Source organism: Metarhizium acridum, assembly GCF_019434415.1.
Source record: "Metarhizium acridum strain ARSEF 324 chromosome Unknown scaffold_1, whole genome shotgun sequence".
Taxonomy (NCBI): domain Eukaryota; kingdom Fungi; phylum Ascomycota; class Sordariomycetes; order Hypocreales; family Clavicipitaceae; genus Metarhizium; species Metarhizium acridum.
In genome coordinates, this window is record NW_027094015.1 from 4,292,567 (window position 1) to 4,316,621 (window position 24,055).

Sequence of the window (24,055 nt, forward strand, 5' to 3'; positions counted from 1 at the left end):
AGGACCGCAAGTCCTCCTAGCCCAAACTCAGCTCGTAATAACAACTCTTCGGCTAGGTCTTCCTCATTAGCAAGCAGGTCTATTTATCCCAATTCTACTCGTCGGGTTCAACCAAACTTATAGCCGTAGGCCAATCCAAACTTTACAACTACTGGCGTCCGACAACCACGAGTCGGCCAAAACTGGTGAAACGAGTACAGGGAAAAAGTCTATTCGCATCTAACTAAAGTGATTACTTTCGCTTTGTAGCCTTGCCAGTATCGGTGCCGGTAGCCTTGCCCTCGGGTTTGGCATCAGTCGCCCTCTTGGCTTCGATTGCCTCACCCTCCTTCCCATTTTGGGAGGAAGGCTCACCCTCATCACCGCCCTGCCCAAACTCGTTGACACGAGTGTAATCAGTCTTGTAGGCCCAGCGTTGATACAGGTAGATGAAGAAGATGATATCGTCACGAAAAGTCGCCAGTCGATGAAGGAATGGCATCTTGATGGTAAATGCAAATAAATCGTCAATGAATGTGTTGAGAAACTTGTACATCATAGCCTTGGCTGGCATATGAGCCACACTCTTCAGGCGATAGTTGATGTACAGGGATGGAACCATCATAAGGAAACCATAGGCATATACAGACCCAACCAAGGTGGTAATGATGAAGGAGTACCAAGACTTGTGAGAATCGTACACGAGGGAGTAGATGCCATAGGCAATCAGCAAAGGCACAGCCACAATGTACATGTACTTGAAAGCTACAGCGTCATACTCCTTGGTCTTCTCCTCGGTCTCAGTAAGCTTGTGCTTGTCCTCAAAGACCACAGTGTAAGGCAAGAGCGAGTGGGGGGCCGAGGGTCGGAAACGCACGTCCACAACAGTCGTGACCTTCCAGAATTCGATGACAATACCGACCACTTGGGATCCTAGAATCATCCAGCTAGTGTTTTGAGAGTTGTCAAGCAGGTAGAGAAAGATGATGGTCTGCATGAAAACGTTTGCCAAGATGGAGCGAACCGAAATACCAACATTGTCCTTCTTTTTGCGGTAGTGGGCGATATCAGAGCCAAAGGCAAGCATCTCGAGAATGACGTGTGCGATACTGACTGCAGCTGTGATGCCCAGCAGGATGGGGTTCGTGTCAATGAAGATTTCCTTGACCATTTCAATCTCGGAACCGTCGCCGCCAGTGGGCAGAGAGTGACCAAACGCAGCCTGGCGAGCGTTTTCCTTGGAGCTTAATTCAATCGATGCAAGAGTGCTAAATTTCCAAAAAGCCATGGTGGTTAGATCTATGTGCAGAGGAAGCTCCTTGACCGTTTCATTGAGTACAGTCATGTGGCTGGCAAGTTGCCAAAAATTATTGATAAACAAGACGGGGTCTGGCTAAAGTTTAGTCAAGATAAAGTAACGGAGTGTAGCTTAACTTACAGTACCAGCCGTTTTGGCCACTACCGTCGCGAGCTCCTGTTGCTTCGAGACGAAGGAAGTGCTTGACAGCAGGATGGATAGAGTTGAAGTCCTTGACACCCATGGCTGGGACAAAGGCGAAGCTCGCGTTAGGGTGGTAGTGATTGGTGATGATAGGACCCGTAGGCTCTTCCTCCTCAGGCTCCTCATCTTCGGAATGACTATCAAGTAGTTTTCTCGTTTTGGCTACCTTCTTCTTGGGCAGATATTGAGTCAAAGGATAGGCAAAATGATATGCTTTGGCAGAGTCATAACCTGGCTGACGGGGATCCAAGTTACTACCGGTGAGGCCGACGTAAAAGTGGCCCCAAAGGGTTCCATTATTCTGAACAGCCCTCGGAACAGTAAACTTGGTATCGACGGTGCGCTTCTCTGAGCTGTTGCCCATCTGAAAATCCCTTTCCTGCAGCACGATATACTCGGCCGGGGTTTCCGAGATGGGTGTCGGGTTGAAGGACGGGGAGAGAGTTACTACAATATCGACATGGCTGTCTTGAGGCCAGATTGGCGCGATCTTCCGAGGAATCGGTCGGTACTGCGCACCCTCATCGAGCTGGCTGGGACGCAGTTCGAAGGCCGGAATGTCACCCAAGTTGGATGCAACCGTGATGGGTTTGCCGGTATTGGGATCGGTCACTTGGACGCCTCGCTGATCTTTGGCAAGGAAGTACGAGAGGGCAAGATTAAGCCCGAAGTATGCGGCACCGCCCAAAAGGAGCTTGTTGAAGTTGAATCCCTGAGGGGGACACGGTCCACGGTTAGCCATCTGCCTTTCTAAAGAACCAGTTGCATGCCCACGAAAACACTTACATGTCGTTCTGGCTGTGGCTGTGGCTGGCCCTCAGGCTGCTGCCGGATGACCTGGTCAAGCCCGGACATGACAAGACCCAAGACAGGATAAAGGACAAAAGGCTCGCAAAGTTCCAGAGGAGAGTCGGTTTTCACCTCGTCACGGGTGGACGACGTTGCGGCGCAGTTGGTTGCCTTGACAGATGTAAAATTCGCTGGAGATTGTCAAGTAGGATTTGGCTCGCTGGCCAGTCAACTTGTCCGTGAAACTTGGAGCACCGCACCGCCACGCTATCCCCTTTTGGCGCCGCGCCCGTTGACTGCAGCTTGAAGGCGCCACTTCGTAATTATAGGCCACGCAGGAGCCTGCCTTGCCCGCCAACCTGCATAATTCCAAGTATCGTGGTACCTAGGCCGTGGTGGTCCACCGATAGGATCTAGGCCTTGGTTATGGGTTCAATCAAGTAGTGGAGCAAAAAGCCAGAAAGTTATATACATATATACATATTAACAGCATACACTTTCATGGTCTCTGATACCTCATAGTCTATTGGGCATGTGTTGTCATATCTCAGTCGCCAGGACGGCAAAGTACTAGGTATGGTGTCCTTCACTTATGAGAACCCATGTCTCCTGCACATGTTGCCCGACCCTAAATCGATGGTGTTCCATGGACAACACCTCCATGACGCCCAATGGCACCTCGCGCATGCAGTCCCCGTAACGGATAAGCCCGAAATGGAAGCCAAAAGCACTTGTCATACGTGGATCTTTACAAGATTGTTGCCCAACGGACCTTGTTGCAAGCAGAGATGGGCATTACACCACCAGATCTTGCACAGCCAAAACAACCAGATCTTGCGTTATTAATAGACGCACTTTCCTCATAACTCAACGTTGGTATCCAAGATGCAAGGCAATAGACATGTCTGAAGCGTCGATGGTTGCGGCGTGTACATGACTATCACATCATAGCCTGAAGAAGGTTGTTATCAGCACACAGTCCACAATTCGACGGGACGTTGGGTATCTGCCGTGATAGGGACGGTTCTGACTTGCAAAGTTGTAATTCGTCACACTGACAACTGGACGCTTTTGACCATTATTGGTGTTCAAGTGATCATCCCCACTTGGATCAAAGCCGCCTCCGGCAAAGACAATTTGGGCGTCCCACCGCCTCTCCGGCGTGGCCAAGTCATTGGACCTACTGACGTTGGACGTATCGTTACTTCAACGCCAGACCTTGCCGTAGCCCCATCCCTCGGCCTTTGACTCTTATTTCAACCGCTTGTCATCCACTCCCTCGAACCCCAAGGGTAGTATTTGCTTTCCTTTCTGTCGAATTGTTCACATTCATTGTCATTGCGGAGCTGCTTCCGCTCGACTCACCAAGCCTTTACTCCACTCCTCCAGAGATCTCCGTCACTCCTTTCTTTGCGACGTATTGTTAGCTCACTGGACCGACGTCTCTGCCCCGACTTGAGTCTCTGGACCACCATCTCAGCTCCTGGCAGCACGCACCCAAATCACAATGTCGTCTAACACGCCCACCGCGGGCCGGAATGGCACCGCCACGACAAACGGCATCAGCAACAGCACACCTCGCGCAAGGATCTGTGTCTTTTGCGGCTCCAGTGGCGGAACCAGCCCAGCACACATGAAAGCCGCCCGGCAACTAGGCAGAGTCATGGCCGAGAACAACATTGACTTGGGTGCGTAGTGTCTACAGATTTAATTCTGCTCTTGAAAAGATCTTGCTAGCTAACATGCTACTACAGTATATGGCGGTGGCACCGTCGGTCTTATGGGCGAAGTTGCCAAAACAGTCTGCGCCATCAACGGACCCGACTCGGTTCACGGCATCATCCCCGAGGCCCTGGTAAGATATGAGCGAGATGGCACCTACCAGACGGTCAACGTCAACAACCAGGTCGTGCCCACCGAATCTGTGTATGGCCGCACCACGGTGGTCAAGGACATGCACACCCGCAAGAAGCTCATGGCCGAGGAAGTCTTCAACGGCGGGCCCGGTAGTGGCTTTATTGGCTTGAGCGGTGGCTACGGTACCATGGAGGAAGTTTTTGAAGTCATCACCTGGAACCAGCTGGGCATCCACACAAAGGGCATTTGCCTACTCAACATTGAGGGATACTGGGACGGCATTGTACAGTGGCTAGGCAAGGCATCAGAGCAGGGCTTCGTCAAGCCTGGCAATGAGAATATTGTCGTTGCGGCCACCGATGCGGAGAGCGCCGTCAAAGCGTTGAGCGACTACAAGGTTTCCGGGGCTACTTTCAAGCTTCAGTGGGGCAAACAATAGAATACATATACATAGCTAATACATATATAGATCATGTAGAATGAGTTACGATGAGATGACATCCTCTTCGCTGACGTTTCATAGTATGAAGGACGTGGACGCGAAGGGGGATATGTGCACGATGAAGGCTTGCGCACATTATCACTGTACAAACCATTGTCCAGAAAGCAATAATACACAATGCAAAGTTCGCGGAGGGCACTTTTTTGTCTGTATCTCTTTGTATTTCATGTCGAGACCCTGATATGCCGCTCCCAGGCAGCGTTTAGTTGTAATTATACATGATCTAGCGTCGTGCTCTTCCCATTCAACTGCCAACATTTCCCCTCATCTGAACCATCTAGCTGTCAACATCCATGCCTTCCTCGCCTTCACCACTTCCTTGGCTCTCGCCAACACTATCAATCCACTGCTTAACCTCAAACTCTTCATAAAGCTTGAACACCTCAATGTCCTTCATTCCCTCGCCTTGCACACCAACCAGGCCGACGGAGGTGTTCTCCACGGTTAGCTCCTTATCCTGGACCAAGCTCTCCCGAAGCGCCTTGAGACCATGCCTGACCAACTCTTCCCTTGAGCAGTCCGCAAAGGACTCCACGTTGCGTTCCAGATATGTTCTTGCCATTTGGCTTCGGGCACCAATCGCAAACGCAACCATTTCCTCCGTCATGCCCGAGGGCTGGAACTCGAACAAGTGAGGACCTCGCTCGTCCACACCAGCAACCAACAGGCCAACACCATATGGTCGCCTACCATATACTTGAGTGTTGGTCTGGGCTTTTTCGCCAATCATGTCGACGAGGGAGCGGAGCGGGATGGCGCGGCCGTAGGTGAGACGGTGGCCAAGACATTGCTGCTTCATGAAGTTGGAGAGGACGCGAGCATCGGATGTCAGGCCCGCAATGGCGATACCGGCATGCTCGTCGATGGAGAAGAGCTTCTTTTGGTAGGAGGACAATTCTTCGGCATTTCTCTGCGAGCTGGTTAGACGGTAATTGTTTGCGAAACAACGTTGGTTCAAGATGAGACCTAGACCTGCCTTGACAGCGCAGAGTACAGCGTGTGTTTTGCTGACGATACCGACGACAACGGATCCTTGCTTCACAGCCTCGGCGGCATATTCAATCTGAAATATTCGGCCCTGGGGCGAGCTAATGAGGAATGCATGTTAGCTGAGGACAACTACGACCTGCTTACTAGGCGACGCTAGTTTGGGAGACATCGCGGAGGCCGGGGGAGGGCGCACAATGTGACAGAATCGTTGTCGTAGTTGTTTCTGAACATGGTGGTTTGTTTGACAAGGCGATTCGTTGCTGCAGCTGAATTGGTGACTGGATTGCGGTTGTGAAGAAGCAACTGATCGTGGTCGGCCAAGCTCAGCGACTTCTTTGGGGTGCTCGGCTGGTGTCGATGCGGCCAGGCAACCCCAAGCTTCGTCGTCGCTAGCTGTCATGGCCGGTGAGTGGGTGCCGTGGATATTCCGTCTCACCGCCTGCCTTTTTGGCTCTCATCGTCATGGTGGCCCTCCAAGCAATTCACGTACCTAGGTACCTGTAGGTAGGCAGGTAGCTAGCTCTAGGGGTGAGCTCAGTTTGCTTAATGGTTGGCTCAATGCGAGATGCATTTTCATGGATTCACGAGTTTCTCGTATGCCCGCCAGGCAGTGCAATTTGCGCTCTTTCGGATCACATGCCCTGAATCGAAGACTGTATAGGCAGAGCACTCATATCGTTCGGAATCCGCTAGTGAGATTATCAACGATGCCAAAGCCGATGTTGCCCCCTATCTCGAGGTCCCTGGCGACTGCGACATCCTCTTCATGAAGGGTGGCGGAAGCGCGCTGAAAGTTCAGGTGGCATCAAGTCCACCGATAAGGATGGCTTGGACGAGCCGCCGCTCGTCTAGGAGCTGCGCTGTCGCGTGGACATCGAGATCAAGATTGATTACCTCTTGACGGGAAGTTGGTCACAAAAGACGGCTGCTGAAGCCACTACTAGACTTCTTGGTCCCGAGAAGGTGAACATTGCTGCTGATGGACGAGACGTCAACAACGGCAAGGCCGACGAAGTTCCCGAGGAGACGACCTAGGAACTATCCAATGACACGGCCATGGTGTTCTACTGTGGCAACGAGGTAGTGGACGGCGTTGCCTTTGCCAGCATGCCCAAGATCATTGAACCCAAGGCCGATAGGCTCTGGGCCAAATTGCTGTGGCGGACAAGTCGTCTAGCATCCTGTCTCCCAAGATTCTTGTCCGAAACTATGGTGCACTTCTTTGGTGCTCAGAAGATTCTCGGCTTAGCGGGTATTGCCCGCGTGATAGTCAGGAAGAGCTTGATTACACACAGCCTTTGGCAAACGTTGACTCGAACCCTGGGTTGTCATATCCTCCTGTTATTTCTGCAGTGCGAAATGATTGCCAAGAACAATATCTCTTCTTTTTTTTTTTTCATTACTCTCATGCAAGCCTATGGCTTATGAAGGGGCTACCTATTTATCTAGAGCAAAAGTACAATATCTTGTAGGAGCAGGTTCGCCCTCCCTCTACCTTTTCTATTTTTTCCTTTATTTTATGCTTCCAGTCTGCTTTTCCCACGCATTATATACCCTACACCTTAGAGGAATATTTAATGCGTGGGAAAAGTAGACTGGAAGCACAAGATAAAGGGAAAAAATAGAAAAGGTAGACCAAAGGTAGCCTACTGCTTGTACAACCCTCTTGAGATTTTTTGACCAAATTGGAGACCCTTGAGAATAAGCACATTTCCTGCCCAAAAAGATGTTGACAGGTGATAGATACTCGGCAATGTCTACATAACCGGCCAAGTCATCAAGAAGCTATTCGCTTCGTATCACCAAAAAGGTCGACTGCCAAAAGGCCGTCCGTGTCCAAGAAGAAGGCTGAGCTCATCTACGGCACTCGGCGTGGCAGTTTTGGCCATGACCAAGGATCAACATGGCAGGCTGTGTTCAACATGCTGCGTGTTCAGTGGTACTAAAAGTAAAATAATCGAGTAACTATTGACGCTTATCAAGATGGCGGCAGTGATATGTTTTTGTCGTAGAACATGAAAAGTTGTCAGGGCCGAATGTGCATGATGAAGCCCGACTCAGCTGGCCAGGGGGGGTTGTGGTATTCCGCCCGCTGTAGAGCGAATTCCCCAGCCTGTCAACCACCAGACATCGGATCATCGGACGCTGTCATTTGATTAGCTTGTCAACCTCCACTCTGCATATCATCTCCCCAACATATTCAGCTCATCGCACAACTTTGTCGATGCTCCGGCGCTCATCTTGTGCCAGATTAATATTCGCCGGGCCTCGCGTACCGCGCTGGCCTTCACCATGCTACAAGTTCCTTGATGTGGCGCGGCGTCGGCCGCTTGCAAAACACTTCACGTCCAACACCATTCGCCGAGGACGTGCTCACGTCAACTTCCCAGTGTTTGGGGATACCATCTATGCCTTATCCACGGCACATGGCAGGGCAGGGATCGCGGTGATCCGCATATCTGGATCATCATGTCTTCAAGTAAGCTTCTCGATATAGCACATGGAACTTGGTTAATAACAAAGCTCAGATATACCAAGGCTTATGCCCGGGCAAACCACCACCCAAGCCTAGGCGTGCGACTGTTCGTACCCTACTTGACCCGGCATCCAACACTGAAACCAACATATTAGATGTGGAAGCCCTCCTACTCTATTTTCCATCGCCCAAAACAGTCACCGGCGAGGAAGTCCTTGAGCTCCACGTCCACGGCGGCCCAGCGACAGTGAAGGCCGTCTTGTCCGCTATTCCCAAATGCCAAACCAGCACGCGCGTCCGCTACGCCGAACCAGGCGAATTCACCAAACGTGCATTCTTCAATGGCCGCCTTGATCTAGCGCAAATTGAATCCCTGGGCGACACTTTGGACGCAGAGACGGAACAGCAGCGTCGCGCAGCAGTAAGAGGTAACTCTGGCGCGCTTGGAAGAAGCTACGAAGACTGGCGGCACCACTTACTTCAAGCCCGCGGGGAGATCGAGGCTCTCATAGACTTTTCAGAGGATCAGCATTTTGACGAGTCGCAGTCTGAGCTGCTGGGAAATGTGGCAAGACAGGTAGCCAAGATTTTGCACTCCATCGACCTGCATGAGTTGGGCAGCCAACGAAGCGAGTTGTTGCGGAACGGAATTCGAATCGCGTTGGTAGGCCCCCCGAATACTGGGAAAAGCTCCTTGATGAACATCATTGTCGGTCGGGAAGCATCCATTGTTTCAGGCGAGGCTGGCACCACACGGGATATTGTAGAGGCCAGTCTCGATATACGAGGGTTTCTATGCTCTTTTGCCGACACCGCCGGCTTTCGGTCCAAGACTGAGACTAGCGACGAGGTTATTGGCGCCGTGGAAGAAGAGGGCATTCGACGAGCGAGGGAAAGGGCACAGGAGTCAGACATGGTTGTTGTCCTGGCGTCCGTAGAAGCAGGGCCGTCCGGGCCGTTTATCCACTTTGACAAGGAGACGATGGCCATTGCGACCGAAGCACAATCTTCTCTCGTCATTGTCAACAAGCAAGACACAGTCGATGGAGGAATACTCTCCCACCTGCTCCAACAGTTCCGCCAACTGATTCGCGAGGAATACCCTTCACTTCCACAAGAACCAATCTGCATATCCTGCAAAGAAGACGGCTCTGCATCGAAGGATGGTGGCGTCCAACACGTCGTCAACGCACTAGTCGCCTCCTTTTCCCAAATGACCGACATGCCACCCGACATGCGAGACCTGCTGGGTGTTACTGAACGACAGCGCCAATTACTTGCCAAATGCAGAGGCCATTTAGAAGATTTCATGGACGAAGCGCAACCGCGAGAGGGATTAGATTCAGACATTGTCCTCGCAGCCGAGTATCTGAGATACGCCGCGGATTGTCTGGCCAGAATCACCGGCAAAGGTGAGGCTGGGGACGTAGAGGAGGTATTGGGCGTGGTTTTTGAAAAGTATGCTCCCGGTTCCTTCTTTCACTTGGGCGAAGCGCACGGCTAACAAATGCAGGTTCTGCGTGGGCAAGTAGTCAGCACATGCACGATGTATAATACTGTGCGATGTCGAGAAGAGATGTATTGTGTCCAGCACAGGCCCCTAGTCTATTCTATATCCGGGTAACCCCCCTCCCTGCGAAGGGAATCATGTACCAACACCCGTTGATGTATTCTAAATCTTTTTTTCAAATGAGAGAAACTGTTTTATGCGCCGTTCTATGTGTCCGCGGTAGCAATTTCGATGCTATGCTGACAAATGCAATGTTCTATACATCCCCCTTCCCAGAGAAGTTGCCAATATGTGTTGAGGTATTAATTGTTTGTGACGGTGGTAGGTGTGGCCTTTATCGGCGGTCCTCGTCGTCGCTGGGGACGGTGCCGGGTGCGCCGCTGACAATGTTGTATCCTGAGCGGCCGTAGTTGACGGGCTCGAAGGCAGTTGAGGCGGCCATTTTCGGGGAGTGAGAGATGTGTGAGAGTTTTTGTGGTTTTTTTTTTTGGATTGGAGATGCTTATACGTCGACGTGTAGTTCAGGCGTGCATAAACATGCGCTTGTGTTGTAATATGAAAAATAGCAGGTACGCTTTGGGTGCGATGATGCTTAAACTTGAAGCAGTGGTTGTGATCTTGTACAAGAATATGTGAGCGAGTCGTGATGCTTTCTAGATGCTGTCTTGCAAAAGAAAACGAAGAATCCTCGTCTCAAGGCCGCCGTCCATCCATCTTATATATCCCCAAAAAAAGGCCCCGGCATGCTCGCCACAAAGCCCATGGCCACGAGGCAATCCGGCCCCCAAAAAGGCCTCCTGCCCTCTCACGGAGTCGACCACGACTCACACGTCGTCACGGACGGTAGGGCTGAGGCTGCCTGAGCTTTCTCAGCGGCCCCCAAGGGTGGCCCAGGTCATGACTTGACCAAAACAACGTGGGCTCCCGGGGCGCTTATCTCACGGGTGGGTCGACCGACTCCAGTCTGTGTCCACGAAATCCCCTGCAAGCCGGGCCGCCGGTGCCTGCGTATTCAGCTGTGACACAAGGCTGCTTCCAGACATGTTCTCCGACGGCCGATACCTCTGGCGCACATTGCCAGGGGCATGTAGGCGGAAACGTTGGAACATGCAGGGCCAAGCTGAGAGCGAGAGCCAAATGGCCCTGGGCTCGCACAGCCGCACCCGCAAGCGACACAAACGCCGCCTTGTCTCGTTTCGTTTCGTTTAGTTAGCACGGCCGTCGACTTTGTCTAGCCGTCGTGATATTCTCGCCCCGGAAACGCAGCGCCCAGCTTCGTATCGTGACGAGATCTGATGCCGCGCCTGCTGCTCTGCTCTACATGTAAGCCCTTGCCTGCGCCGCGTTGTCCCGAGAAGACCGAGGGGAGCAAAAATAGCAGCGCCGAGCGTGCCGACACTGCTCGAACCAACATGACAGGAATCAGGAATCCTCTTGTGTGTCCGGCAACCTCGTTCATGGGCACCGCCTGGCGTCGCAGAACAAGGCAAGCCGTAGAATCGCAACAGAATCCTTCGGGGTGCCCCTAACGGGCCGGCCGACCCAGCAACTGACTTCCGTCCCGTCATGGAAAAAGGACGAAAAAAAAAAAAAAAAAATTGGCCCCCCCGGTCCCCCAATTCATGTGTGTCAGACAGAGTTGCACCAAAACGTGGCCTTTGCCAGGCACCGCTGCTCTCGTTTATGGCGTTGTGCTGCCTTGTATTTTTTTTTTTTGGTCCCATTGCGCAGCAAAAGACTCATTACACCGGTTGACAATGCTGGCATAACTGACGTCTGGCAAACACTGATTGGCCACCTCTTTGGCTTTCCACCAAATTTTAAAAGGAAAAAGGCGGCTTCTTTGACTCGGCAGCCAAAGCTTGTCGAGGCTGGTTGCACAAAGCGTCAAAATGGTAAGCTGATTTGTCAAGATAGTCAACCACAAAACGTCATTACGACTCATCATCCGATTGTCACCCATCGTCTATTCTGGCCCGTTAACTCCGATGATTCACTGTCTATATGATTTTTTCTTCTTCTTTTTTCCCCCCTGGCGCTCCTGCGTCGTCGTCGCCTACAGCTCGTCTCGGCCGTGCCCGCTTAAATCATCCATTGCCATAATCTTCACCACTAGACTCGTCCACCCTGTGAAATGCTGCGTTCTTTGTCCAGCCCCCGTTTCCGGGTTATACTGCTCCCACGCAAACCCCGTCTCCCTCCAGCTCTTGTAAACTGTGTCCACGAGGTTCTTTCGGAGCTTGTTGTACATGTCTCGTGCCTTGCTTCGGTACGGACCCTCCTGTTTTGCAATGCTCTAATGTGACAGTCGGTTAGCCCGTCGTGGTTCGATGCCTAAGAAGGGATAGCCCCTATCGTTTAAAATGTGGCATATTAAGCTTACCTGCAGCTGCTTCACTACCATGTAGTTCATGGGCATCCAGATCGGACCGCGCCAATAATTCTCGCCTGTTCCATAAAATTCATCCTGTTTGCTGAGGCTGCGGATGCCGTGTGCACTCCAGAGTTGCTCCTCGTCGGCGATCAGGTCCAGAATCTTGCCGAGCTTCGGGTCATTTGGCTTGAGCAGTCCTACCATGAAGGGAAACAGCGACACATAACCCTTGTGGCAGACAAGTTGGTGCTCCTCAAAATCATCCACTGTGGCGTCGCAAAAGCATCCGTCCTTTTCTGACCAGTGCAGGTCGTTGAGGTTGTGTTCAATAGCATCCAGGTTCTTGACCAGCTCCGCCACATCTTCCTTCATATCTAGGGCTTCGGCAATATTCTTCAGCGACTTCGTCATCAAGCCAACCCACGACATGAGGTCGACATGCAGCTCACCAGGGTGTGGCGGCTGTGGGCGAGGATAGTCGTCGAGACCGCTTGTCAAGATGTGTGACTCGGATCTTCCTCTCCACCTGTAGCCCTCTTTTGATGAATACGCCTCCCGGTCGTAGCCCTTGAGGTCGCCGCGCTGCGTTTTGCGGAACCAGTCATACTGGCGCTTCAGGAGAGGATACATCTTTCGGAGATAATCCTCGCCAAGCTCCATGTTGTCCAAATGTGCCGTGTGCAGAGGGTTTCTTCTTTCCTGCGCCAACTTCTCCTTCCCCGACGGCTGCGTGCCGTTAGTCTTCCGGAGGCGCTCCATGAAATCCTCAATCACGAGGAAGAGCGTAGGCGGATTGGCGTAGTGCGGATATTGAACCTGAAACTCTTCAGGAACCTTGGTGCGAGCCTCGGGTCCAAGGATCTGCTCTCGAGGAATCCAGCCATCCTCATCCATCGTGTTATACCAGCTCTTGATCACCTCGAGTGTCAAATCCATATCCCAATCGGCAATAGGAACAAGGTGAAAACCTTCATCCCAAAGAAAGCCTCGAGGGAAGAAGGGCCGAGACGGAACACTCGTGAACAGTTCATACGGCCCTTCGAGTGTCTGTGCTTGACGTTCTCTAGCCTGACGAGTTTCCTCCCAGAAGCCCTCACTCTCCTCTTCATACTCGGGCGCATACGATCGATCAATCACCTGCTTTCCGTAAAAGTATCCCACACCACCAAGAAGGTTGGAGAACATGCTCTTGCCAAACCGCTGGTACTGCTCATCCTTGAACGGTGGCTTGAGCTCAAAGATGCTCGAAAACCGATCCGCAAAGGCGCTAGATGTCGCTGCAATAGTCTTTGTGACATCCTCCTTGGTTAGTTCCTTGCCAGCAGACGCAGATGAGAAAATGACGTCAAATTCAAACGAGCCTTCGTACGTTCTTTGGAGAATATGCGAGTTGCCTTTTCCAGGCTGATGTGCCATACGATAAACCTGCCATGCTGGCGGTGGATTCTCCATGCCATATTCTTCCTGTACAGCCATGGCTGCGGGTTGCAGCTTTTGGAACAGCAAAGGCACAGCCTGCCAAATGATATCCTCTGAAACCTCAGCGCTGTGTACCAAGGTAACATCTCCAGGTCGAGTAGTGGAAATCTCATGGTTCCCGGCAGGATATTTCCCAATGCCTTCGGTGACAACAATCTTATAGTCGCCCAAAGTCTCGGAGTTTCCGATGAACGTAGCATCGCCTTTATATCCGAGCTCGTCACCTTCACCTTGGGCCACGAGCTCGCCTTTCCCTTCTTGTGCGATGTAGTAGTATGCGACCGTCTTGTGGTCCGCCGGCGCATTCTCACGTAGTTGCCCCTTGATCCTGACAGCCCAGCTGCCACCATGGCTTCCTCCAGGGATTTTAATAAACGATGTAGTAATGTCAATCTTGTTGCCCTCGTCATGAATGGTTTGAATACCACCGCTTCGTGCGTCATACTCGTCCCATCCGTAGCCGCGAATATCTTCGCCTTGTTCGCAAGTATATCTCAGGCCTAAATCTTGTTAGCACGCGACTATCAACGGTATCGGACGTGATTCCTTGCCATCTTTGACATCGTTGTACTCTTCGATTCTCCCCCACATCAATCCCGTCCACAAACTCTCTGGCAGTCTAGGTCGGACGCCAAAATACAGATTGGGCTTGTACGGACCCCAAAACAAACTCTCGTTGTTTTGGCGCCCAATCTCGCCAGTCAGGACCGAAAGATCACCCGTGGCAGATGTTCCAGTGGCAAGAATTGCCGCTACAGCCGCCAACGATTGGATGAATCTGGCCATGTTGTCGAAATCTCGCGCTCCGTTAACAAACCATGGGGTGAGTAGCGAGATGGACGATGGATGCCTTCCTGGCCGAAGTGCCCTGCGATCAGATGGCCAAGGTCAAGTTCATACACAGCACTCTAAGGCCACGTTCGCCAGTGAATTGGCGTTGCTGTCGCACGGCGGGTTTCATTAGTGAGTTGAGCTCCGTGGCACAAGGAGCTTGGGGCGTGTGGGGAAATCCCAGGGGATCCAGGGACAGTAATTCGCCATCCCACGCCCCCTCCGTCACCACACCAAGAGCAAGCATCTTTTTTCGACATCACAGCACTTGAGTCCTTTCAACCTGGCATCGCTCCACCAGCCAGTCAATACAACCCATCCTAGCCCAAGGTTTTGCATCACAACATGAGCGACTCTCGCCGTCCCCGCCGCCCAGATAGCCGCCAAATGTGGGACGAATCAGACCGCCCTCGGCGACCACGGGACCGAGACCGCTTCGATCGCGAAAGAGACTCGGATCGTCCGCACCCACGTTCCAGATCTCGGGAGAGAAGGGGTGGCTACGACGACCGTACTAGATCCCCGGATAGGCGCTATAGAGATCGAGGCAGCCGTGGAAGAGGCCGCAGCGGCCAGGACAGGTCCCCTAGAGATTCTCGCCGCTACGATGACCGAGAGAGAGACCGACCACATGCTCGTCGAAGATCAGCTTCACCCACCAGCACCAGTCCCCCACCCTCTTCAACTCTACCAACTCGCTCTCGCACTGATAAAGCATTCCGAGCTCCTGCTTCTAGCCATCGTCGCAGTTCCCCACCACGCGACCGGTCCCGGTCCCGAGACGATACCCCTATGTCCAATGAAGACGATGAAGAGCCCGGAGAGGCAGATGCCGACGACAACATGGCTGCCATGCAAGCCATGATGGGATTTGGTGGTTTTGGCACGACAAAAGGCAAAAAGGTACCTGGCAATAGTGCCGGAGCAGTAAGGAAGGAGAAGAAGATGGAGTATAGACAATACATGAACCGGCAGGGAGGTTTCAATAGACCCTTAAGCCCGGGTAGGTGATGTGATGATGGGTAAGGCCCATACGGTCACAATACGAAATTGTATCATAAAAATGTATGGCGTTTGGGGCTAGAATGGGAAATCGGTTTATGAATAAAGATTATGACTCTGCATCTCACGTCACCTCCGTGCGCTGCCATTGTGGAACTAGCGAAAGGCGGACATTCTACACAGTGATATACTTGCTAAAATACTTTGTCGAATAGCAAAATATGCCAATATAAACATTACGTACGGACGCTATATGCAGCTCTCCCGTCTACAGACCCTCTACTCGTTCTCCGCTTCTACCTTTGCTCCCTCCGTAAGCCCTTCATCCGGCGGCTCCCTCTCCGCCTCTTCAACCGCTTCTGGTACGCCAGCCGCGGTGCTATCTGCAGCAGCAGCTTCCTCTGCAGTCCCGCTTATTTGGCTAGCGCCTGCTTTCTCTCTCCTCCGTCTTCTTAATCGACGCTCATCCTCAGCTGTTTGCCGTCTCGATTGTCGTAGGCTCTCTCGCTTTGCGGCATCATCATCCCCGTCGCCACGCATACCTTGTAGCAAGGCAGCGGCTCGGTCAGCAACATCTTCATCTCCTTCTCTAGGCGAACTCAGTCCTGGGCTAACAATTGGGTTGCCCTCTTCGTCAATTGCCTTTTCAATATTTTGTAGACCGACCTCGGCGTCGGGTACTTCAGTCGGGTCAGGAATCTTTTGGCCCGAAGCCACTCGCACTTGGTGTCTGTCCTTGAGACGCGCGCGACGACGTCGATCTCTCTGGTCCCGGGCTTGTGGCGCCGCTGCTCGAAGCTTCTCAAGCAGCGAGTCCATTGCGCCGGTACTGGTTGGTGAGGCGCTTCCTTCGCCCAGAGCTGCTGCAGCTCCTCCCTTTTGCACAGCGTGCTTACGCTTCATGGACGCTTCGTTTCGTCTCCTCATCTCTTCCAGCTGAATATTCTTCTCCTTGGATTTCTTCCACTCCATCAAAAAGTTGGCCAGTTTGGCGAAGAACTCTCGTTGGGCGTTTTCGTCGGTAGGATCCTCTCCATAAAACACCATAATGTCCTTATAAGTTTTAATCATTTCATCAAGATAGAGCTCCATTTGGTCGGCCTTGCGTCGTGCTTCCTTCATGCATCGCTGCACGATTTGGCTGACGCGGTCCTCAGGATGGAATTGTTTGGGGTCGCTGAGGTTCCCTGAGTCCAGGGACATTTGCACATTGCGAATGGTCTCAATGTACTTCTTGGCATCCGTCTGCAGCTGTTCCACATTGATCTTTTGTGCCGTCACAACACCGCTGATGTCGTTGGCAAATCCCTCCCATTCGGGGTACTGACTTCGAACTATACGCTCCACCAGGTCTGCCAGCGAGGATTCATTCTTGTCATCCTTGACCATGCCTAACCGTGCTAGTGAGCTTAGCTTGAAACCACGCGCTTGTTTGTTAGCGTCATTCATATAATTGCCAATGTCGAGAATGAGACCAAGGACATTCATGAGCGATACAGAGTCCCGCAGGCTCTCTGAAACTGTCACAACCTGGTTTATTCTTTCATTGAGCTCCTCGTAGTCTGATTCAAAATTTTTACTTAGCCACAAGGCCCTCATGCGGCTCTTCCAGTAGTGGTGCAACTCAAACGCGGTATGCAAGTAAATTTGGTCCTGTCTTGTGAGCTCCGAGGGATCTTGCTCGCGGTTCTGGCTGGTGGCATCAGGGCCAGTTAGATCTCGGCTGTACGGCGCCATTTGTTTCGCTACATTGTCGGAAATATTGCATAGGTCCTCCTTTTGAAGGAACTCCATGACAACCTGATTATCCAGTACTTGAGGGTCACAATGAATAATCATCTGAACAATCTTCTCCACAGAATGTTGTGAAAACTTGGCAAAGGCGATTTCTATATTCGATGTGTTAGCAGCTGGAAAATAACTATGATGTCCATGATGTAGCACTTACCGTATGCCTTCCGCAGGTCAGCAGAAATGATTTGCTTTTTGTCACTATTCTTGGCCATTCCACCACCCAACTTCTTGATCTCTTTGGCCATAAAAAGCTTTTCAACCTCGTCCAAGATACCCTTTCGGCTAAGCTCATTATACTTCTCTTCTCGCTCCTCAGCTGACGGAGCATGCGCAGCCCAGTGACTGGTCTCGGGGGTGTCGAGCTTTTCCCAATGCAAAGCCTTGAGCTTCTTCTTGGGCCGTGCCACGGGGAGACCAATACTTGGAGCAGTATAAGTTGATTTCTGAGGTAGGTAATTGCCAGAAGGGATAGCTCCAGGTAAAGGGGGGGGTGGGGGCGGCGGTATGGAGCCTGCCGAGGCTGATCCTGGGATAGACCCAGGCATGGGCGGCGGTGGAGGAGGAGGAGGAGGAGGACCGCCGGGAATTTGACCCGGCATAGGTGGTGGAGGTGGTGGAGGCGGTGGCGGAGGAGGCGGTGGTGCACCGGGAATCTGGCCCGGCATGGGCGGAGGTGGTGGAGGGGGGGGGAGGAGGAGGACCTGCTACAGCAGATTCGGTCTTTAGTGCCTCATCATCTGCCGAGGTTCTTGGTGTTGATGATTCCAAGCTGGGATGCGATTGTGTAGCGTCGACATCAGCATCTTCCGAGTCGCTGCCCTCATATTTCTTGACCTTGGAGCCTATTTCGTTTACCAGGCCAGCTTGTTGCTTAGGGTCGATGGTCGGCCGCTTCATCTCAACAATACGAGGACGTTCGTAAATGACACCTTCTTCGCCTTCTGTTTCTTCACTTTCTTCAATGACACCATCTTCAGCACCTTTGTCCGAGCCAAGTGGTTTGCGAGGAATTCTGGTCTGGCGACCCACGCTGCCCAGAACACTGTTAGTAAGGTCACGAGGCGGTGTTCCGCTCCCAGCTGGTGATTCCAGATTGTCATCGTCCATTTCTTCACGTAAGGCTCGCAGCCGGTCGGATGGGCTGCCGGCCTCGCCCCAAACACGGCCTTCCAGTTTGTACTGTGTCTTTTGTCGCTCCAATTGCCTCTGGAGACGCTCCATTAGTCTCTCGCGGTCCAAAATGCCCTGCATCTGCTCGGCGGTTTCCGCGTTATTGGTGCTACCATTGTCATTGTCGCTGTTGCTGGGCTTTCCTTTGATGGCATTAGACGCTGCGATGTCTTGTGCGTCTCTCAACATCAGATACAACTCTCGGGTCTCTAGCTCGTTTCTTTGAGCTTCTTTAGCACGGACAGTTTGAACATTGTGCAGCTCAGCTTTCAGGCCCTCCGCTTGCCTTTTTTGGGCTTCAATAAATCGCGCTTGCTCGTCAAGTTGCTTCTGCATTTTCTTCACAAGTCCATCAGCTCCGAGTTCAAGCCTGGCACGCATTTCGTCACGCTCCGCCATTGCGGCCTCCGCTATCTGTCGTGACTCGAGAGACTCATCCTGCGCCTGTCGTGCCTCTGAGTCAGTATGCAGCTTGTCTAGCAGACTCTGGACCGTAAAGTTGAGGCTTTGCTTAAGATCCATGTTGGGCAAACGCCGGTCCATGGCCACGTAGCTCAGCATTGAGTCGACAAGTTGAAACATACGCAACCGCTCTTCCCCGTCTTGAGCACGGATGAGCATGAGGTGTTGCAGCGCTGAAACAAAATAATCCTGTGCTTTGCTTCCATGGATTCGTTGCTGAATGGCGTCGGCGATCTGAACGGGATCAGTGAGGTCCTTAACGTCACCTTCGACGCTATCCTTGATACTGCTATTTTCTCTCTCCAGCATATCTTCGTAATCAATGGCTTCATTAGTACGAAACCTTTCAATTTGCTTGTCGAGGAGCTCATATTGGAACCCTTCCATTTTTGTCAATATTCGTTTGATGCCGCATGCTGTAAACTGGGCTCGAATATGTATTCGCAGCTGAAGGTCATGCTCTGGTGCATCTACCAGCATATTGATGAGCATGAGGGTGGTGACGGCATATTCCATGAGCAGATTCTCCATGCCAATACCACCAGTTCGTACCTCCTCACTAGCACCAACCAGGCTGCCCATTTTGCCACGGCCATCAATTGTTACCTCTACCAAGCGCATCCAAGCGTCGAATCGGCCATTCTCGCCAGATTGAGTCTTCAGCTCGTCCAGAGCTTGAATAACCTTGATGTGGCCTTCGCCATCGCGACCCCAAGTACATAGAAATGTTAATATTTCGCTCACGAGCTTCCTAGTTGTAATTCGTGCTGATATGAGGCAGGTAGCAAGGGCTAAAAGAACTTTTTGCTGCATCAAAGCATCGTCGGCGCCAAACTTGTTGTTCATAAGAGCTTTTAAGCACTTAATGATGTCGTAACCCTTATCCAGGTTCTTCTCTGCTCGTGCATTATCCGGCGGGGGACCGGTCACTGTCTTGCGGTTGATTTTTTGCAGCAGTGTGACCAATGCAACCTGTCCCTGACATTCGACAAATCGCTTCACCCAGCCTATCTGCTGTGTTCTCAAATTGACTTCAAGACTGCCGAGGCCCTTGGCGTCTAGCTTATCTTCCATTACCTTCCGCACATACCATTCTGGTGTGCCTTCTTCGTCAGAGTAGGTCGTTATATCCGGTGCCGCATACTGATTGGACCGAGCTGTTTGCCTTCTCTTTTGTTCCCCTTGCCACTCAGTCAAGCGATCTTGATAAAGAAGTGTCCATTTCTTCTGCGGCGGGTAAGCCATCATTTGCCGTCGAGCTTGCTCAGGCAAGTTGTGCCATCCTCGTTTCTGCATAAGCTGAAGGAACATTTGTTCAATAACATTATCATCGTCCGGTTTCGGAAAGTAAAAGCCCTCGTGTGCTGTCAGAAAGGGGCCAGGAAACTTGGTGACTCGATTGGATTCTCGATACGACGGCTGAGAGCCATAGGAACTCTGCGACGAGACACTTGGTAATGCTATCTGCGATGAGCGTGTTACACCCCCAGCATCTCGGTGGGTAGCATTACCTGAATATAAGCTTAGGTTCTCGCCAGAGCTGCGGCCATCATTGGGGCCCAGGTACGATTCGTATCGAGAGGTTTGTGAGCCATTGACTGTGCTAGCAACGCTCCCTCGAGCAGGACCCCATTGTTGATACTGGGCTTGTCGACCAGTAGAAGCCATGGTCATGTTAGATTCTCTCGGTCTGGCGCTTGATGGGTCGACCGAGGGGTATTGATGAAAATCCATGCCACTTTTGTTAAGTTGGTGAGGCAAGGGATCTCTACGTGCTGGCGCTTGTTCGGAACTGGGGAGATAATCGACGGGTATCGGGGATCGTGAACCGGAAGGCATATTATCGTAGGGGATAGATGTTATCACTCCTGCCATCATGTTGAGTCCGGGGTCGGGAGATGTGGGCGTATCAATAGACACGGAGGATGAATCTCTTTTGTGCCTTGATGTCCGGAAGCTGATAGTGCTGGCGGCGTCAAGGTGGTCGCCATCTGTCGGTCTTTTGTCCTTGTTCTTACTTCTGGAAAAAAGAGATCGCCCCCCGGACGATTGTCTGGATTTGTCTGCTGAGGACATGGTTGCGATCCGCGGCGATAGTAACAGAACAGCGGGATACCTATGTGAAACTCGTAAAAACGGTCAAGTGCTGGCCCAAGGCCGCTCGCATGATGAAAGACGCAGCCAGGGCCTTTGTGTCACAGGTAGCGAGGGTCTACCGTGGCAAAGAGACGGGGGAGGGAGCTTTGTGGCTGGGCTTTCTTTCTCTCTCTGGCTGAAAAGGTTAAAGAGATACCCGTGCAGGCAAAGAAAAGACCGTGTTGGTCGTCTCCCTCCCGGTTCCTTATTTTGCTCGGCACAAGCTCGCAAGCTGCCGCCTTATCTTCGTGCAGTCTTGCGCTGCCGGTTGGTGTTGCGCCGCGCAACTACCAATCGAGCTGAATGCTCGCAGGCTCTCTTATTATTATCTCCCCAAACAATCCAAGAAGAGTCCGGACGTGGCGGGATTCACAGGCCGCGACTGCGCAGGTTCGACAATGACCAATACGGCGACTAAGCACAGACTGCCACCACTGTTGGAATAGGGGTCGGAGGTTTCGTATCGATAGGAAATACTAGCTAGCAACGAATGGTTGCCGTCGAACCGTCGAACGGCGATGTTATAGGCGTGGTGGCTCGAGTGAGCTAACGTTGTGCTCGTTCTAAGGCTGCGGAAGTGGTTGCAGCAGTGTTTGGAAACAAATGGATGTGTTTGGGACATTGGTCTTAACAGCAATAAACCGCTTCGGACAGCAATAGCATGCGGAGAGGTTCCGTGACAGGCCCCTGAAGAATGTCGAAACAGGATACAAACAAGGGGCACGACCAGGGTGGAGACACCAGACGGTTTTGGGACTTGGCCTGGCCGGCAGCTCGATTGAGATGACGCTTCAGGAGCCCGCACTAGGGCCAGAGCCAGGGACGCCAAAGAACAACGAGCAGCAGGCCGATAACCAGGCAAATGTAGACAGAAAACAGAGCGGTCGTGACTCCAGTTCCCAGCTGAGATCATTTGATGTTGATGAAGTGGGGAAGCAAGCATCTCGTGAAGAGATGATGGCGTTGAGCTAGAAACAGTCTGGCGCTTGCTAGTTGAATCGACTTAAGTTGCGTCAATCACTCTTTCCCTACCAAGAACTAACCAGCTGACACATTCGTAAGCTGCATTCAATTGCATGGCCATGAAGAAGGGTAAACCTTCATTCTCATTTATCACTGGCGTGATGGTCTCAACTGACGAAACCATTGTCTCTTCTCGAAGAAACCGGGGGCACGAACCATTGCATCGCCACGATGCCAAGTAGATATACCTACTTGCCTACCTAGGTAGGTATGTGTGGAGTTGCGCATCAAACGAAGACGTGACCAGAGTCACGACATCGACTTGACTGGACTTCTATTAACTGCCCAATCCCGATCTTGAGGTTCAAAATGGAGAAACAGAATGCCTCCACAGAGAAGTATGCACTTATATCTGAAGGATTAATAAGCAATTTTAGCTTATATACCTGTCAGAAGGAAGCCTTACACGCGCTGTCTCGCCCGTGAGGATCAATCTGATGCGAGACGGTGATACTCTCGTGACTCTGCAACTACCCCATGACAAACTATACGTGCGCAAGATCCGAACGAGCCCCTGCGTGCCTATCAGGGCATTCCATCGACCGTATCGTGACGAATTTAGGTGTCTTAGACCACGGGGCTTTACCATGGTTGCGAGATTGGCAATGACCTAATTGAGCCAAGGTGACACTAGTTGCGAAGTAGTGCGGAAGAAACACGGTAATCATTAAAAGACCAATCTCAGCCCTGGGGTAGTTAGTACGTACGTAGTGCCAGACCCTGATAATCATGGTTGTTAGTAATTGGTGTTTACTGCAAGTCGCAAATGCGTATTTTTTTTTTTTCCAAAAAAGACCCCCTTCAAAAAGGAAATACTAATTCGGGGCACCAAACGAAGTTCTCGTTTGTCAGTAGTTGACCAAAAGAAGTGATAATAGGGTGCTCTTTTGATATACGTGTTCGACCATGTCGCATGCCAGGCTCCAGTCTCACTTGTGGCGCCACCCGCCAAGCACTCCGAACTCCGTCGTCTCGCAAACACCACGGTCGTACATAATCAATTCCAGTATCATCCAAAGCATCTCCATGTCCTCACCGCATCAATAGCCGTCCCCACGGCTTCTACGTCACCCTCGCCCGACATAAACAACCCCACCGCCAAAATGGCTGCATCATCGTCCTCAATGTTATCGCTTGTGAAAGTATGCTCCCCTAGTCGTCCTCTTTCGACTCGTTCGATTTCGAAACGCACCTAGTTGCCGGGAACCTGTGTAACTGCTTGGAGAACTTCCGTCTCTTGGCCCGAATCAGCTAATAAGACTTACTATACAGGCCCTCTTCGTCCCAGCCGTCATATCCCTCATTATATTCCTCTTGCTCACATTCGTCATCGCCCCCATATGGCGCCGCTATCGCAACCGCTACGGTCAATACCTCCCCGTGGAGTCCATATCCAACCATACATCCGGCCTGCGACATCGCATCGTAAATCGCTTCTCAAGACTCACCTTACCCTCGACGTGGAGTAGGAATAGAGGATCTGTTGACAATCCGAGCGCAGACGACTTTTTGGAAGATGGAGAGGAACTGGGTGACGTGGATGAACAAACATTGAATGCCATCCAGAGATTGCATTCATACTTGGGATCGGGCCTTGACAGCAACCGACGGCTGAGTAGAGAGTAGGTGGCCTCGATGAGCCCCGTGTATGATTGGATTCTCACAGTTCCTAGTCTTGAGGAGGGGTTCATGGACGACAGCGACGAAGAACAAGCTCGTGAATGACACCCCCAAATTCTACACTGTATTTCCAGCAGCGCTGCACTTCATACAGCCCTCAGGGGAGCAACATAAAGTAACACGAATTATGATCAGAGCATGCATGGAACATGTATCACTGAAAAAGCTCACATCCGAAAGACGATGTCGCTGTCATATTTGGTGCTGATACTCTGGGCTAATACACATATGCATAACCTGTTTCGCTTAAGCTCTCGTGGAGCAAGATTCACCCTTGTCGCCCCCCTTTGTTATTTGCCAGGCCCACGGACCTGACTCCTTCTTTTGCTCAAACTGTTTCCACTGAGCTGTCCACCATTTTTTCTGCAGTTCGTCCAGTTTCCTTTCATGCCTCTCGACAACAGACCGATGCATTGCGAGCCTCTGATTTAATGCGACAGTCTTCCCCCCTCGGGCTTGTATAGCTTCCAGCTTCCTTATTTTTGTGCTCGTCACTTTAA

General features: G+C 51.7%; 11 protein-coding genes across 12 annotated transcripts; 6 read left to right on the forward strand and 5 right to left on the reverse strand.

Moving 5' to 3' along the window:
• Window positions 1-41: 41 nt before the first annotated feature.
• Window positions 42-2,461, reverse strand: J3458_001325 (uncharacterized protein). Its single transcript, XM_007812092.2, has 3 exons — window positions 2,267-2,461; window positions 1,418-2,192; window positions 42-1,368 (listed from the first exon to the last, which is right to left on the reverse strand). Exons 1-3 carry the CDS (start codon window positions 2,333-2,335, stop codon window positions 233-235), a joined length of 1,980 nt encoding a protein of 659 aa, XP_007810283.2. The 5' UTR covers window positions 2,336-2,461; the 3' UTR covers window positions 42-232.
• A 680-nt stretch (window positions 2,462-3,141) lies between these two features.
• J3458_001326 (uncharacterized protein) lies at window positions 3,142-4,764 on the forward strand. The gene is made up of 2 exons (XM_007812091.2): window positions 3,142-3,957; window positions 4,024-4,764. The coding sequence occupies exons 1-2, from the start codon at window positions 3,777-3,779 to the stop codon at window positions 4,563-4,565; spliced, it is 723 nt and encodes a 240-aa protein (XP_007810282.1). The 5' UTR covers window positions 3,142-3,776; the 3' UTR covers window positions 4,566-4,764.
• A 7-nt stretch (window positions 4,765-4,771) lies between these two features.
• PRE5 (Proteasome subunit alpha type-6) lies at window positions 4,772-5,962 on the reverse strand. The gene is made up of 3 exons (XM_066116663.1): window positions 5,812-5,962; window positions 5,605-5,716; window positions 4,772-5,538 (listed from the first exon to the last, which is right to left on the reverse strand). Exons 1-3 carry the CDS (start codon window positions 5,847-5,849, stop codon window positions 4,906-4,908), a joined length of 783 nt encoding a protein of 260 aa, XP_065978549.1. The 5' UTR covers window positions 5,850-5,962; the 3' UTR covers window positions 4,772-4,905.
• A 54-nt stretch (window positions 5,963-6,016) lies between these two features.
• SER1_1 (Phosphoserine transaminase) lies at window positions 6,017-6,653 on the forward strand (the record flags this gene model as incomplete). Its single annotated transcript, XM_066116664.1, has 3 exons — window positions 6,017-6,023; window positions 6,284-6,417; window positions 6,471-6,653. 3 exons carry the CDS (start codon window positions 6,017-6,019, stop codon window positions 6,651-6,653), a joined length of 324 nt encoding a protein of 107 aa, XP_065978550.1.
• SER1_2 (Phosphoserine transaminase) lies at window positions 6,559-7,280 on the forward strand. The gene has a single exon (XM_066116665.1). It carries the CDS (start codon window positions 6,675-6,677, stop codon window positions 7,044-7,046), a length of 372 nt encoding a protein of 123 aa, XP_065978551.1. The 5' UTR covers window positions 6,559-6,674; the 3' UTR covers window positions 7,047-7,280.
• Window positions 7,281-7,787: 507 nt separating this feature from the next.
• MSS1 (mitochondrial splicing system protein) lies at window positions 7,788-10,524 on the forward strand. Its single transcript, XM_066116666.1, has 3 exons — window positions 7,788-8,097; window positions 8,147-9,552; window positions 9,608-10,524. Exons 1-3 carry the CDS (start codon window positions 7,843-7,845, stop codon window positions 9,624-9,626), a joined length of 1,680 nt encoding a protein of 559 aa, XP_065978552.1. The 5' UTR covers window positions 7,788-7,842; the 3' UTR covers window positions 9,627-10,524.
• A 1,001-nt stretch (window positions 10,525-11,525) lies between these two features.
• Window positions 11,526-14,410, reverse strand: CWH41 (Processing alpha glucosidase I). Of its 2 annotated transcripts, XM_066116667.1 has the most exons (3): window positions 14,009-14,410; window positions 11,988-13,957; window positions 11,526-11,900 (listed from the first exon to the last, which is right to left on the reverse strand). In XM_066116667.1, exons 1-3 carry the CDS (start codon window positions 14,241-14,243, stop codon window positions 11,661-11,663), a joined length of 2,445 nt encoding a protein of 814 aa, XP_065978553.1. In that variant the 5' UTR covers window positions 14,244-14,410; the 3' UTR covers window positions 11,526-11,660. The 2 variants fall into 2 exon arrangements, with proteins under 2 accessions (XP_065978553.1, XP_065978554.1); XM_066116668.1 differs by having other exon boundaries at window positions 11,988-14,410.
• A 223-nt stretch (window positions 14,411-14,633) lies between these two features.
• J3458_001332 (uncharacterized protein) lies at window positions 14,634-15,299 on the forward strand (the record flags this gene model as incomplete). Its single annotated transcript, XM_007812087.1, has 1 exon — window positions 14,634-15,299. One exon carries the CDS (start codon window positions 14,634-14,636, stop codon window positions 15,297-15,299), a length of 666 nt encoding a protein of 221 aa, XP_007810278.1.
• A 270-nt stretch (window positions 15,300-15,569) lies between these two features.
• J3458_001333 (uncharacterized protein) lies at window positions 15,570-17,329 on the reverse strand (the record flags this gene model as incomplete). The annotated part of the gene is made up of 2 exons (XM_066116669.1): window positions 15,570-17,179; window positions 17,239-17,329. The coding sequence occupies 2 exons, from the start codon at window positions 17,327-17,329 to the stop codon at window positions 15,570-15,572; spliced, it is 1,701 nt and encodes a 566-aa protein (XP_065978555.1).
• A 67-nt stretch (window positions 17,330-17,396) lies between these two features.
• J3458_001334 (uncharacterized protein) lies at window positions 17,397-20,792 on the reverse strand (the record flags this gene model as incomplete). Its single annotated transcript, XM_066116670.1, has 1 exon — window positions 17,397-20,792. One exon carries the CDS (start codon window positions 20,790-20,792, stop codon window positions 17,397-17,399), a length of 3,396 nt encoding a protein of 1,131 aa, XP_065978556.1.
• A 2,186-nt stretch (window positions 20,793-22,978) lies between these two features.
• Window positions 22,979-23,600, forward strand: J3458_001335 (uncharacterized protein; the record flags this gene model as incomplete). Its single annotated transcript, XM_007812085.1, has 3 exons — window positions 22,979-23,017; window positions 23,148-23,497; window positions 23,549-23,600. The coding sequence occupies 3 exons, from the start codon at window positions 22,979-22,981 to the stop codon at window positions 23,598-23,600; spliced, it is 441 nt and encodes a 146-aa protein (XP_007810276.1).
• Window positions 23,601-24,055: the final 455 nt, after the last annotated feature.